The sequence below is a fragment of the Pteropus alecto genome, unplaced genomic scaffold (genome assembly GCF_000325575.1).
Source record: "Pteropus alecto unplaced genomic scaffold, ASM32557v1 scaffold41, whole genome shotgun sequence".
Lineage (NCBI taxonomy): Eukaryota > Metazoa > Chordata > Mammalia > Chiroptera > Pteropodidae > Pteropus > Pteropus alecto.
In genome coordinates this window covers 2,481,651-2,495,536 of record NW_006430464.1, presented here as the reverse complement: position 1 = coordinate 2,495,536, position 13,886 = coordinate 2,481,651, and the positions used below count along the sequence as shown (strand labels likewise).

The following is a 13,886-nucleotide window of genomic DNA, read 5'->3' as shown; positions in this document are numbered from 1 at the left end:
CCGTTCCCGCGGCTCCCGGCGCCCCCTGGCGGACACTCGGCAGCTGCGCGGGCTGGTGGCCTCAAACCCTGTCCGAGGCGGTGGGTGCCCAAGTCTCCCGGGCCACGACCCAGGGTCTGTCACCGTCCCAATGCTCTGCGCAGGGGCCCAGCTGAGTTCCGCTGGGTGACTCCCTCCCTGCGTGGCGCCTTCCCTCTCTGCTCCCCTTTCCGAGGCCCTGGATCCCCATGGATGGTTGCCAGCGCCCGAGGGCCTCCGAGCTTCCTTCCTTATCCGTAAACAGTTAAGATTTAGTCGATTCTGAAACGGAGTCTCAGGGGCGAGGCAGGCGCCATAGCTAACGTCTCGATGCCGGGCACACTCACAAATGCTTTCTACACCTATGTTATGTCGTTGAGTGTTCAGAAAAAGCTCTGTGGCACACGCATCGTCATCATCCCCATTTTAGACGAGGAAACGGGCAGCACTTAGCTGGCCCTAGGCGAATGACTGGGACTGCGCTTCGCGCGTTCCAACAGTGTGTGCCTCCCACATTCGTCGCAGATAAATTTCTGCGCTTCCGACCTCGACATCCCGAAAGCGCTCTGATTTCCATAATTCCAGGATTGGAACATCGAGACGCCAACCGTTCTAAGATTGGAATGTCTTGCGCCAAATCCGCCACTGACCGTTTCTTTTTCAAGAAAACTGGATTATCAGAAAATAAAAAATAAAAAAATAATACTCAGATTAAAAAAATATATTCCTGGGCGGCCGGGAAAGGTTTGGAGACGGATAGAGTCAGGAACCTAAATCCCGCCGCCGCCGGGGATCCGCAAAGAAGGGTGGAGCCATTTACCCTTTATCAAGATGGCTGACCGCCCGCCCCTTTGCCTCTCCAGCCACTTTACCAAGATGGCAGCCACCGGAAGTGACTCTCGGAAGTGGGCGGGACGTCTGCGCGCGCATGCCTCAAACCGGATTTCCGCCTCCTGTAGCCGCATTCTTCCTCTAACAAGATGGCGGCGGGGAGCAGTGGTGGGAGCGACGAGCTCTGCTCGAAAAGCGAGGCCGATTCCGGCTTCTTGGGGCTGCGGCCCACTTCGGTGGACCCGGCCCTGAGACGGCGGCGGCGAGGCCCAAGAAATAAGAAGCGGGGCTGGCGGCGGCTCGCTCAGGAGCCTCTGGGGCTGGAGGTTGATCAGTTCCTAGAGGACGTGCGGCTGCAGGAGCGCACGAGCGGGTATGCGGGGAGTGACTTCCGGCGATTGGGTTACGTGTTGTGTGGCCGGGGGCAAGGCCGAGCGAGCTTCGGGGTAACGGGGGGCGGTGGGAGGCGCTGGGCTCACCTGTCGGGGTACTCTTGGCGAAGTCGAGAGCGTGGGCGGTTGTCTCTTGGTGGGTGACTGGGGGACTTGGTGGGGTTGCCAGATAAATTAGAATTCAGGTAAACGACGAGTATTGTAATTTTCTAGTGTGTGTACGTCCCATGCCCCTACCTTAGCTTAGTGCATTTTAAGTATTAGGTTCTGTAAACCAAAGGGAGATGCCTTAGCCTTGAGGGACCCCATGCCGGTAAGAGGATGCTGGAATGAGCATGGAAGGAAAGCTGGGGCCTGAGAGGTTAAGCCTAGCCCTTCAGCAGCATCTGGCTCCCTCCCCAACATCTGTAGCTGACATTCTGCATTTTCATTTCTCAGTGGCTTGATATCAGAGGCCCCCGATGAAAAACTCTTCTTCGTGGACACCGGCGCCAAGGAGAAGGGTGAGGAAGGGCTTTCGTGGTGTTACATGGTGATGGTTGGTTGTCATCTAGCCTACCTCAGCCTCCGAGAGGATTTGTGTTAATGCCATCCATGGCTTAGGTGGCAAACACCTGCCGAAAAGGGGCCTTACTATAAACAAGAGGACTCAGAATGAACAGAAAGTAGGCCAGAGACTAATTTAAGTCAGATCTTCTTTGTGAGGTATCAGAGATCTCAATGCATTCAAAAGCCAGTAAGGGTCTGCCTTGATGAGTGGATGTCATAAAATAGTAGGTCTCTTTAATTTTCAGAAAAGCAAGTCAAGGACCTGCTGTGAGGAATTCAGCCAGTTTTAGTTAATAAAATGCTTTGATAAGAAGCAGAGGATCCACTTTAATGAATGGATGAGAAACTTGTCTTAACCTGCTTGTTGTAATTTGCCAAAATGCAGGGTTGGGACGTGCCGAAACAGGTGGAGGATCAGGGATTGTTGGGGTTTACGTCACTATCTGGAAAACCAGACTAAGGCTAGGCAGGCTGTTTTGACAAGGAGATAGAGAACAATCTAAAGGATCTGCTTTAATGGGAAAGATGTTAGCGCTAATAAGCTATTGGCAAGCTGCTTTAATAACAGGACATTGTTAATGATCCCTTATGAGATCAGTTAAGGGACACGTTTTAACCAAAGCAAATGGATCCGTTTCAGTGAGCAGAAAAAGCGAGGCTTTGTTTTTAGACACAGATTTTGAGCAGCTGAGAAGGGTTTATTAAAGAGCTTGACTTTCACAGAAGTCAGTAGATCTGGGCCGTAGACAGAAAGGGTAACTCAGGGACCAGTCCTGGTGAACACATGAAGTAGTGAAGGCCTCTGGCCACTAGGAAGTCTTTGGGGAACAGCAGAGGCCGTTTATAGATTCTACTTTAGATTTTTTTTTTTAAAGGCATGTAATAGCGATTGTGCACTTTCACAGGTGATCGCTATGCTTCACACTCTTGAAATAGTTGCCTTCCCAGACGGCTCTGCGAGGTGGGTGTCGGCAGTCTCGTTTGGGAAGCAGAGCAAAGTCACTTCACAGGGTCTTACAGTAAATGGAGGGACATGGGTTGTGTCTTAGTATGTTCTGTCCTTAGAGTTCTTGCTTTTTACTGTTAGGTTTTAGAAATCAAAGACGGAAACCCTTGTGCTGAGATTCGCCCATCTCGGGCCCTGAGTCCGGCTCCCTGGGCCACAGTGTTGGTGGCCACCTGCTTTCCCTTTGTCAGTGTTGCTGGTTTTTTGTAGCTGTCCCCCTGCTGTGTCTGGAAGCCCTTTGTATGCAGGGCTGTGGGTACAACTCTTCCCAGCACAGGGTTGCTTCCAGGTGGCCCACGACATGCGTGTGGTTCCGGGTCAGAGCTTGGGTGCTCTGGGCTCTGTCCTTGGGGGCCTCTGTCCTCAGGTAGGAACCCGGAGTCAGCCTGGAGCCTCCGAGTCTGCTGGATGCAGGTCTGATGGTTCCAATGGAGGTATAAGGAGCGGGGTGCAGAGTTGGCTTTGGGATGTGAGGAGGCCTGAGGCCTTGGTCCTCTCCTTTCTCCCACCCCCAGAGCGGAACAAGACAAGGATCAAGGGCCAAAAGAGGTCACTGCTTCTGAAGAAGCCCCTTAGGGTCGATGTCCTCCTGGAGAACACATCCCGGATCCCTGCCCCCAAAGAGTGAGTGTCCTGCCACCCGCGGACCCTTCTTTCCCTCTGGACTCAGGCCTTGTGCTCTGTGTGCAGCAGCCCCCACTCCCCGGCCCTAAAGGAAGTACTGGCCAGGGAGGGGGCAGGGGGCTAGGTGAGGGGCACTGGGAGGGAGGGGAGGGGTGGGGTCAGGTTTGGGCTTTGGAGAGTGGATTGGAGGGTGTGAGGGCGCTGGGGGGCTGTGGCTGAGGCAGGTGAGGATGGGGCCTGGACCTGGCTGGGGACCTTGGGGATGGAGAGGACGGGATGGGTGGGAGCCGTCGTCAGGAGGCGGATCAGGCGGGCTTAGTGCCTGGCCCCTGAAGGCGGGGATGTGGGGAAGGACCGGCTGTGCGGGCGATGCCGATGACATCAGTGTTGAGGTGTGCGAGGTGCCCGCAGCCTGGGAGACTGAGGACGGGGGCCCCGGAGGCCACTGTGCTGTTGGGTCTGGGCTTCGGGGGAGAGGCCTGGGCAGCACCCGGACCTGGGGAGACGCTCTCTGGAGCTGCTGGGGAGGCAGCTGCCCCGTGGAGGGTGCTTGGGGAGGAGGTGCTGCCGGCGGAGCGGACAGGGAGCCCGGCCTCTGCCTCACCCGCTTCACCTGTGCCGCTCCTCCCCGTCCCAGCATCCTCGCCCACCAGGTCCCCAACGCCAAGAAGCTCAGGCGGAAGGAGCAGCTATGGCAGAAGCTGGCCGAACGGGGCGAGCTGCCGCGGGCGGGGCGCAGGGCGCAGGCCCGGCTCCTGCGCCCTCCCACAGGCGGAGCCCGGCCCGGGCCCCCGGACGCTGCAGCGCGGCCCTTCTACGATCTCTGGGCCGAGGACAGTGAGTGCTGCTGCTGTCACCCGGGGGTGGGTGGTCGTGCTGGTGAGGCACCCCAGCTGCACCATGATCTCTCCTGCCTCAGCGCCACCGTCATGAAGGGGGTGGGCTTGGGGGGAGCCCCTCAAGGCCGCGGCCCTCCCCCACGCTGCAGAGCCCCCAGCAGCCGCCCTTGCTGCCTCCATAGACCCGTTGGAGCGGCCCCTGGCTGGCCAGGACGCGTTCTTCCTGGAGCAGACCAAGAAGAAAGGTGTGAAGGTGAGTGTCCAGCGGGCGTCTGGGCGATGGGGTCGGAGGTGGAGCGGGGACAGTGGGGCCGTGGCGCCTCGGTTCCAGTGCCCGCCTGTCCTGTGACCCAGAGCTCACGTGCTAGAGGCAGGCGGCACGCGGCCCGTGGTGCCGGGAAGGCGGAGCAGGGTGGGGACCTGGGGGAGCCTGGCACGATGGAGGGAGCGCATCCCGGTCTTGGAGTTTCATCCTGCGGTGTCTGTGGGCACGGGCGAGGGCCTGGGTGGCCGCTCCAAGGAGGCGGGGTTGACGTGGCTGGGAGACGACCCAAGACTAAGTTCCTGGGCAGAGACAGCAGGACTGGAGGCAGTGGGCGTGGGGGGAGGACGAGGGCAGGGGTGTCCAGGGGACCCCCAGCTTCTGCTGGAGGCGGAGGGCCTTGGCTGGGGGGAAGCCGGATAGCAGGGGCCCAGACGGCAGGGACGAGGAAGGTCCAGGGTGGAGGGAGGCGCTGCCGGCCACTGCTGCCCAGACCTCGAGTTACTAGGCCGTTGTTACGACGCTGATTCTGACCAGCGGGGTCTGGCCGGGCCCAGGGGGCCGCACCACAAGTCCGTCGCCCATGACCCGTCTGACATGCTGCTGTTGGTTTCAGATATGCTGCGGTGACTAAAACTTAGGCCCCTCGCACCACATGACTTTGCCAGCGTCCCCCACCGCTGCCCACCGTGGGGGCCCCAGGCCCTCTCCAGGAAGGGCGGGCAGAGGCCCTGCCTGCGGGAGCTTGCTGTCCTGGGGGTGTCACTCGGGCCACCAGGGTTCCAAGGCTGTGGGCTGCCCGTGGGGTCCCCGCCCCACAGCTCGTGACAGTGTGAGCCTGGGCCCCGGGCTCCTGGGCCTGACCTGCCTTGGTCTCCTCCTCCAGCGGCCACCGCATCTCCACGTCAAGCCCTCGCAGGCGCCCGCCGTGGAGGTGACGCCCGCCGGCGCCTCCTACAACCCGTCCTTCGAAGACCACCAGGTACGCGCCCCAGGCCCTGGTTGGCGTGCCCTCACTTTTTCTGTGCCCATCCAGAGGTGGGGACTTCGCAGTGACCAAGACAGCCCTGGGCCTGCCCTCCTGGGGCTGACGGTCCAATGGGGAAGACAGACGTGTTCCTAGACAGTGACAACCCAGAGTAGGCAGGACCAAGATGGGGGAACTCAGAAGGGTCACCAAACCCAGCCCCGGCAGTTAGGGAGGGCTTCCTGGAGGAGGGGGCGTCAGAGCTGAGACTGAGGGGCATTTGCTGTAGGAAGGCGGGAATGGGTATTCCAGGCATGGGTGCAGCGTGTGCAGAGGCCCAGAGGTGAAGAAGATCATGGCACCTTTTGGGGTCCACAGGACGTAGACACAAGATGACATGATAAACTATTAGCAAACTGTGTCACCAGGTGAGGCTTCTCCAAGGCTGAAGCCTCAAGTTTACAAAAGCCTACGGTGAGAGTCACTTCGTCTCGCTGGTGTTCGTTGAGCACAAGTGTCATGGACAGGAGGGACAAACCCCCTGCCCTCAGGGAGCACAGGTTCCCAGAGAGAAGTCAAGGTCATTGAGTAGATGCGGGACGCGCATGGTGCACGATTAGAGGGTCTCTTAGAGGGTCTCGGCTGGCCAGGCATGGCCCTCCCAAGGGCGGTGTCTATACCAGCATCTAAATGGCAAGCTCGGCCACTGGCTGCTGTCCGTCCCCGTGGGACTGACGTGGCGAGGGTGCTGGGGAGACGGAGGAAACGAGACAATCGGTCTTTTCATTAATGCTTTGTGGACGTACAGTCCCCGTGCCACGTGATTCGTCCTCTTACAGGACGCCTCGGTAGGTTTTAGTGTAGTCACAGCCGTGCGGTTACTATGACGATTTTGGAATATTTTTTATCACCCCAGGGAAGAAGCCTCACGTCCGTCAGCTGTCACCCCCTTGCTCAGAGTTCCCTTCTGCCTTAGGCAGTTATCACTCTATCTCCTGTCTCTATGGATTTGACATTCCTGGGTGTTTCATATAAATGAAAATGGTGTGTGGAGACCAGACTGTCCTTTATGGCAGGGGTCCCTGATCCCCGGGCCGTGGACCGGAATCAGTCCATGGCCTGTTAGGAACCAGGCCACAGAGCAGGTGAGCGGCAGGTGGGCCAGTGAAGCGTCATCTGTATTTGCAGCCGCTCCCCAGCGCCACCATCACCACCTCAGCTCCGCCGGCATTAGATTCTCATAGGAGCTCTGGTCTCTGGTGCCACAAAGGTTGGGGACCGCTGCTTTAAGGAAACCAGCTGGGCCGCGGGGGGTTAAGGGTTAGAAAGTTCTGACCACTGTGGGGAGTGTAGCGTGATGCTGCAGCTGGGGAACCAGACAGATGACAGGCACTGGGGACAGGCAGATGGGAGACTGGAGGGCCAGGTCTGTAAGCCCCAGGGGAGGCCCCCCCAGGGCCTTGGTCCTCGCCTCACCCCGCACTCCCCCCAGACCCTGCTCTGGGAAGCCCATGAGGTCGAGCTGCAGCGGCAGAAGGAGGCAGAGAAGCTGGAGCGGCAGCTGGCCCTACCCACCGCGGAGCAGGCCGCCACCCAGGTGAAGCTGCCCCGCCCCGGACCACCCTCCCTCCTTCCCTGGGCCTGCCAGCCACCACCTCCCCCCCGCCCCCCCGCAACCTGGCCCCTGACACACTCTCCCTCCCCCAGGAGTCAACCTTCAAGGAGATGTGCCAGGGCCTGCTGGAGGAGTCAGATGAGGAGGATAAGGACGGGGAGCCGGGCAGGGGCCAGGACAGGGGGCCCGAGGCCGGAGGAGACCAGAACGGAGGAGCCGAGGCGCCGGCCACGCCTGCCCGCCTGGCCGCTGTGGACAAGAAGACGGAGCAGCAGCGGCGGCGGGAGAAGGCCGCCCGGATGCTGGTGAGCCCTGTGGGCTCGGGTCTGCTCTCCCTGCTCCCGCAGCCTGCTTTCTTCTTTCTCCAGCCTGCTTTCTGTCATCCCTGCCACGTGCTTTTGTATGCCCTTTGGAATCTGCAGGTGGCCTGCCAGCTGACTTTCCCAGCGCCCTCCAGGCGCCGTTCTGGGTTCAGGGGCTACGGTGGGGCACACGCTAGTCCTGCTGTTCTGGGGCTTGCTTGGGGGTGGGATGTCGGGGCCGCTGACGAGCAGACGTGTGAGGAAGGTCGTGGGAAACCATGGCTGGGGAGAAACGAGCAGCTGCCCCGATGTGACGTGAGGGGATCAGGGAGCCGGGACAGGCCCCGGAGAGGGTGTGGGAGGGGCCCTGGGCGGAGGGCGGTCCCCGCGGGGCCGGATGGTGCTGGCTGAGCCCGACCCCGCCGTCCCGCAGCGCATAGAGCAGGCAGTGGTGCGGGCCGCCCGGCTGCGGCGCCAGGAGCTCTTCAGACTGCGCGGGATCAAGGCCCAGGTGGCTCAGCGGCTGGCGGAGCTGGCGCGGCGGCGGGAGCGACGGCGGGCGCGGCGGCTGGCGGAGGCGGACAAGCCACGCAGGCTGGGGCGGCTCAAGTGAGGCCTGGACGGGGGCGGGGCCCGATTCCCTATCCCGGTGCCTTCCTGCCTGTGCCTGTGCCTGGCCGGGTCCCAGACCCCCTGTTCCCAAAAGCCCCGCCCCCCCAGGGGCCCTTGCGCTCTGCCTTCGGCCAGGCCGACCCGAACGCCTGCCTGTCTTCCCCAGGTATCAGGCCCCCGACATCGACGTGCAGCTCAGCTCCGAGCTGCCGGACTCGCTCAGGACCCTAAAGGTACTTGCCACCCGGGGCAACGTGCTGTGGGGAGCCCTGTGCCCAATGATGACACCCATCCTTGCTCCCCGTGCCCCTCAGGGGCTGTGGGCGACACCATGGCTGCCCCAGGCAGGGCCGGTTGGGCTGCTGCCGGGGGCTGAGGGCACGGGGTCCCGGGGTGGGGATCCCCAGGGCCGAGGGGCCAGGTGATGTGAAGCTTGAAGCTGTGACCCTCAGAAGGCCTTGCGTCTCAGCCAGGTCATCATGGCTCCTGGTCTCCCGTCCTGCTCTAGAGCTGAGAATAGATCTTGTTTCTTCTCCACTCGGAACCTTTTGGGGCTCCAGCACCCCCTCCCCCCCTCCAAACCCTAGCTTCTGCCCCACTGCTCTCTCTGCCCCGCCCGGCCTTGCCCACTCTGTCACCAGCCTCCTTCCTATGGTTTCTCCAAACCCAGCCGAGACGCAGGCCCTGGGTTGGCACCCGTCACCCACGAGCACAAGGCCAGCGGGGTTTTTGCTGGTGGGGAGATCGCAGGGGGCCGAGTCCCGGTGAACCCACGGCCTGCTGAAACCCCTCCTGTGTCCCCCTCCTGTGCCCCGCAGCCCGAGGGCAACATCCTCCGTGACCGTTTCAAGAGCTTCCAGAGGAGGAACATGATCGAGCCCCGGGAGAGAGCCAGGTGAGGCCGGGCTGCCGTGGGAGGTGGGGCCTGCGCCGCGGGCGCGCTGGGCACTGACCGCTTGCCTTTCCTCCAGGTTCAAGCGCAAGTACAAAGTGAAGCTCGTGGAGAAGCGGGCGTTCCGGGAGATCCAGTGAGCGGCGCCCCCTTTACCCGCCCGCTGGTGTCCACTGCGTCCCTGGGCCCATCTCAGGCCTGGTGACTGGCATTGCTTGGGTGGGGGAAGGTCAGCCCACCAGATGCGCCTGAACCCAGAGTTGGGATGAGGGGTCCCCAAATGAAAATGGAAGGGCCCAAGCCAAAGGGGGATGTCAAGTGGGCGAGAATGTGGGACCCCACTCCCCTCATCCACCGTCAGCCCCTCCCTCTGTCCCCAGGTCATAGTTGCCGCTGGATGCCAGAGCCCCCACCCCTCAATAAAGCACCTTCTTACTGGCACCTGGGCCTGGTGTGTGATTCGTCACGTGTTGTGGGCAGCTCTCTGTCTCTGGTGGGAACTCAGGTGTGGCAGAGGGCCGCCCCACAGAGGCAGGGTGGGCAGCTGTCCCCGGAGTACGGAAGGGGACCAGTTGGGCTGGTTGGGGGAGGGGCGGGGAGAGGAAGTGAGGTCCGTGCTGGGTCTCTGTTGGGATAGTCACTGCTTTCGGCCCCAGGTGACAGGCAGGTCTCGATGACAGCACTGTCACATCGGCAGTGGCAGCGGCTAATGTTGGCTGAGCCCCTCCTATGCTTGCAGACCGTTACTCGGCCCTCACGGCTGGAGTTTACCCCATTTTAAAGGCGAGGAGACAAGCGCGTCCCGCGGGTAACTGTCTCCCTCTCCCCCACACCCATTTACTGTCTTGAATCCTTAATTCTGCAAGTAATAAAGGGCTGTCCTCGTTAGAAGTTATCGATACGGTGCATAAAGATACCAAAAACCACGACTGTCACCCTTGATTTTCGCCCTCCATTCACACCCGCGCCCCTCCGCAGAGGTGGCTGTCACCGCAGGCTGGGGTGAAGGGTACCGTAACATACTGCGTGATTCTATTAAATTGCTCACACGTGCGTGTGGAAACAGAATCGTTCCGACTTTTCCGTGTCCTGGATCGAAGGCGCCGCCACGTGGTTTCTGACGTGCGTCTCGGTGCGTCTCAGGGGACTTCCGGTGTGCGCGGCGCTTCCTCGTCCTTTTTCACAGCTGCGGAGGCTTCCACTCTCCCGGCGCCCGGTTCCTTCATCCAGGCCCGCGCTGCGCCTCCTGGTGGCGCCGGAGTGAATAGCTGTGCACATGTCGTTTCACGTGTCTATAGGACAAGAACCTAGAAGTGAATCTCTGGGCTAAAGGAACAGTGTCTCTGAGGGGTCATTTGATGGATTCAGCCAAATCGCCTTCCGTGTGGGCCGTGCCAGTTTCTCTTCCCCAACAGTGTAGGAGCCCACTCATTTGCCCAGGGCTTCCATACTGGGTGCTCTCCCTGCGTTTGCTTATTGTTCCTGGTTGCCAGTGAGGTCGAGCTCATGGTCACTGGCAGTTTCTTCCTCTTTGAGGGTTCCAACCTTTGGACCATTTTCCTCCTGAGCTGTGTGGGATTTTCTTGTTTATTCGTAGCAGCTCTTTATTTGTTATGGACCTGAAGTCCATCATACATGTTAACAAACATTTCTCTCAAGCTAGTCCTTTTGATTTTGTAGAGGGTATATTTTGTCAGAAGTAGTATTTGGTGTTTCTAATTCTGTTGGTCTTTCTGTGTTTTTTATTGCAGCTTTGGGAAGGTTTTTTCAGGACAAGATGTTTATAAAAATAGAGCAAGTAATTTATGACAGGCATGGATGAAGGGAGAGACTAACGTCAGAGCCTCCCCTCACGATTCATAAAACATCATGACTTTAAGGAATGTACCTCTCTCTACCGTCTTAAAAAAAGGAAAATAACAACAACAAAAAATAGCTCTGTGTGTGGGAGGGTATAGGAGATAGTAGGTCAGGGTGAAAATAAAAGCCACTCAGGGTCTGCTAAAGAGCCTCAAGCCTTGGCCTCTGACCCAGTGGTCTGAAGGAACCTACCGGAAGGGCAGAAGCTAAGTGCCCGAGATGACCGTCAGAGCGTCCATCAAATACAAGGACAGGGCAGGGCAATCACAGCCACTCAAGGGCAAGTTTTGCAGCCCGGAGAGCAGGCAGGGTCCTCAGGAAATTCACACTGCTTTATTGCCTGGGGAAACGCGTCTCTTCCCGTGTGTGCCCAAAACGGGCTCTGTGACAAAGGCAATCGTGCATGCAATTGCAAGTCACATCTAATTTCGTAGCAAAAGAAATATTAAAAATGCCGTACTCCATCTAGTTAAACGATTTGCAAGCCGAACTGATGCCTGCAACATCCTTTGAAATGCAGAAAACAATGGGGTCACTGGCTGGATGGACGGGGTGGGGGGGATGGGGGGGATAGACAGGTGCCGGATGCATCAAAAACAAGTACAGTGAAATGCGGATGGTGGCTTCTAGGTGACGGGGTATGTGGAAAACGGCTTTGCTATTTAAAATCTGTTCCTAATAATTATTATGGAAAAAGCACATTGGAGATTAAGTGACGCGAATGGAGCTTGAGCGTTTGGCAACTTATTTGTGCTGGTTCCTTCCAAGGCCCTCGACCCTCTTTTGGAATGTGTGACCTTTTCCCCCAAGTTATAAAGCTTCGGGTACCGCAAAACCTAGATCTGCTTCTGATAGCGATGTAAAACGCATTAGACCACCCACCCACCTGCTGGGTAATGGCTGAATAAATGCTGGTACACTTATTCGTGTGAGTGTGACTTGGGCTATTAAAAAGATGGAGGCCGTCTGTGGGCAGCGGTGTGGGATGGAGAAGTGCCCGGACCTGGTTCAGATCCCGACTCTTACTGGCCGTGTGACCTTGCGAAGGTTACTTGCCCTCTCTGTGCTTCACGTGAACGTAATGATCAGGCCCACCTCCCTGGGTATCACAAGGACTAAGTCTGCATGTGGACGCTTAGAACAGGGCCTGGCATAGAGTAGGCCCTAAATGAGCATGTGCTATTAAAACAATGTTAGGAAAAAAACAAAAATGGCTTTCAAAAAAAAAAAGAAAAAAGCGTGGAAACTTGCGATCTGTGCCAAAGGCCCCGCACAAAGACTTACCTTCTGGCCCAGTGATTGCATTCCTGGGACCGTGTCCGAAGGAAGTGGCCGGAAACGGGGGAAGCATGATGCAGAGGGAGGTCCCGCAGAGTGCCGTATAGAATGGGAGGAAACGTGGTAATAATGGTTTGGGGGGCAGGCCCGGCCCCTCGGGGGAGGGAGACCTCCACCACCGCTACCCCAGGGCTGGGGGTCACGTGTAAGAACCCGGAAGTGCTTATGTCCTGATGCTTCGTGGACAAAAAGCAAACAGGATCTGCTGCTGTCCACTCCGGGCTCGTCACGCTGACCCCGTGCCCGAGGTCTCTGGGGCGGGGGCTTCCAGGGGCTGCTTTCTCCTTCTTGTGACTTTTCCCAGCTTCTTCAACTTTTCTATAATGGAGAAAACTTTTTAAATTGTGGACAGAGAGTCCTCCTCATATGCAAAGATGTCTGCTACTGTACTGTTTGGAAGATCAGAAACTGTCTAAAGATAAAACAGTAAGAAATGGGCTTTTCCGAGTGGGGTGTCTGTCCTTGGGATATTTCACCACCGTATAAGACAATTTCAGCTTTTGGGAGGATTTTTACTGATCTGGGGAAATACGCTCTCTCGGAGAACTATTAAATGGGGACAGGACATAACAGTAGACCGCAGACTAGTTTAAACTGTATGTCAACACGGACACAGAAGGGGCACCTGGGAGGATCACACAAAAGTCCATGGACCACGCTCAGATGGTGAATGGTGGTGGCTTGTTAATCTCTTCCTATATCCGCTTTTCTGTCCCTTCATTTCCTCCCCGATCTTCATTTTGGGGGACGCTGGTGGGCTTGGCTGACCTCCACCCTCCTCCCAGCAGAGGCTGGAGCAGCCAGTGCACTTCCCAGATGCCTTTGCAGCTAGATTCAGAACAGGCTCCAGCAGTGACTGTCCCTCCAGAGAGGTAGGTGGCAGAGGTGATCCAGGGGGACAGCCAGGACTTTCTCCAATCCACTTAGAGCAGGGGTCCCCAATCCCCGGGCCTGGCCGCAGACCGGTACCAGCCCAGAGGTGATCCAGGGGGACAGCCAGGACTTTCTCCATTCCATTTAGAGCAGGGGTCCCCACCCCCGGGCTGGGCCGCAGACCGGTACCAGCCCCTGGCTCGTTAGTAACCAGGCCGTACAGCAGGAGGTAGGCCAGCCAGCGAAGCTTCGTCTGTATTCGCAGCCCCTTCCCAGATCCTCAGACTTAGGTTCTCGTGGGAGCACTGGTTCCTGGTGCCACAAAAGTTGGGGACTGTTGACTTAGAGAGGCCAGCCTTAGGCAAATGCAGCAGGAGCCCAGACGGACAATGGAGGGCGCCTCCACCCCGTCGTGCCTTACCTGTCCCACATGTTCATGGGGGAGGGTGTTGACCGATGCCCCAGACGCTGGAATGGCACGTAAATCCAGCAGGCCAGAAACCTGGCCACGTTGCAGATTCCTCCCTTCCCTTTAAGGATGATGTCATTTTTAAAATTCATACTTTTTCCACATGTAAGAAGCTCTCTCTGTCCCAGGTCCTTGTTCTGGTCCTAGTGGGCCAGATGTTATTGTGACCCCCTTTTTTACAGCTGAGGAACCTGAAGCACAGACAAGGGGAGTGACCCGCCCAGGTTAGGCGGGACGCAGGAGCCGGAGCTCAGGGGACTGGGCAGGGAGAGACGGGTGGTCGCGTGTGGGGATGGAGGCCTCTGAGGCAGTGGGCGTGGGTACCAGGAGCCGAGTGTTGACAAAGCGGGGGAGGAGAGAAGATGGGGAGGTGGAGAAGGGAGGATTGAGGGCCGTAAGGGTGGCCCGGTGGCCCGGACAGGGCAGGAGCGCGCGGC

The 13,886-nt window shown here is 58.5% G+C and overlaps 1 protein-coding gene and 1 non-coding gene across 2 annotated transcripts; both read left to right on the top strand.

Annotated features, from left to right (window-relative positions):
- The first annotated feature begins 969 nt into the window (after positions 1-969).
- On the top strand, positions 970-9,350 carry NOP53 (NOP53 ribosome biogenesis factor). The gene is made up of 12 exons (XM_006905071.3): positions 970-1,222; positions 1,680-1,744; positions 3,312-3,420; positions 4,058-4,257; positions 4,442-4,512; positions 5,408-5,503; positions 6,981-7,085; positions 7,196-7,408; positions 7,839-8,014; positions 8,184-8,250; positions 8,836-8,912; positions 8,989-9,350. Exons 1-12 carry the CDS (start codon positions 999-1,001, stop codon positions 9,047-9,049), a joined length of 1,464 nt encoding a protein of 487 aa, XP_006905133.1. The 5' UTR covers positions 970-998; the 3' UTR covers positions 9,050-9,350.
- Positions 8,290-8,398, top strand: LOC112482108. Its single transcript, XR_003047200.1, has one exon. It is a non-coding gene; the product is annotated as a small nucleolar RNA SNORD23 (small nucleolar RNA).
- Positions 9,351-13,886: the final 4,536 nt, after the last annotated feature.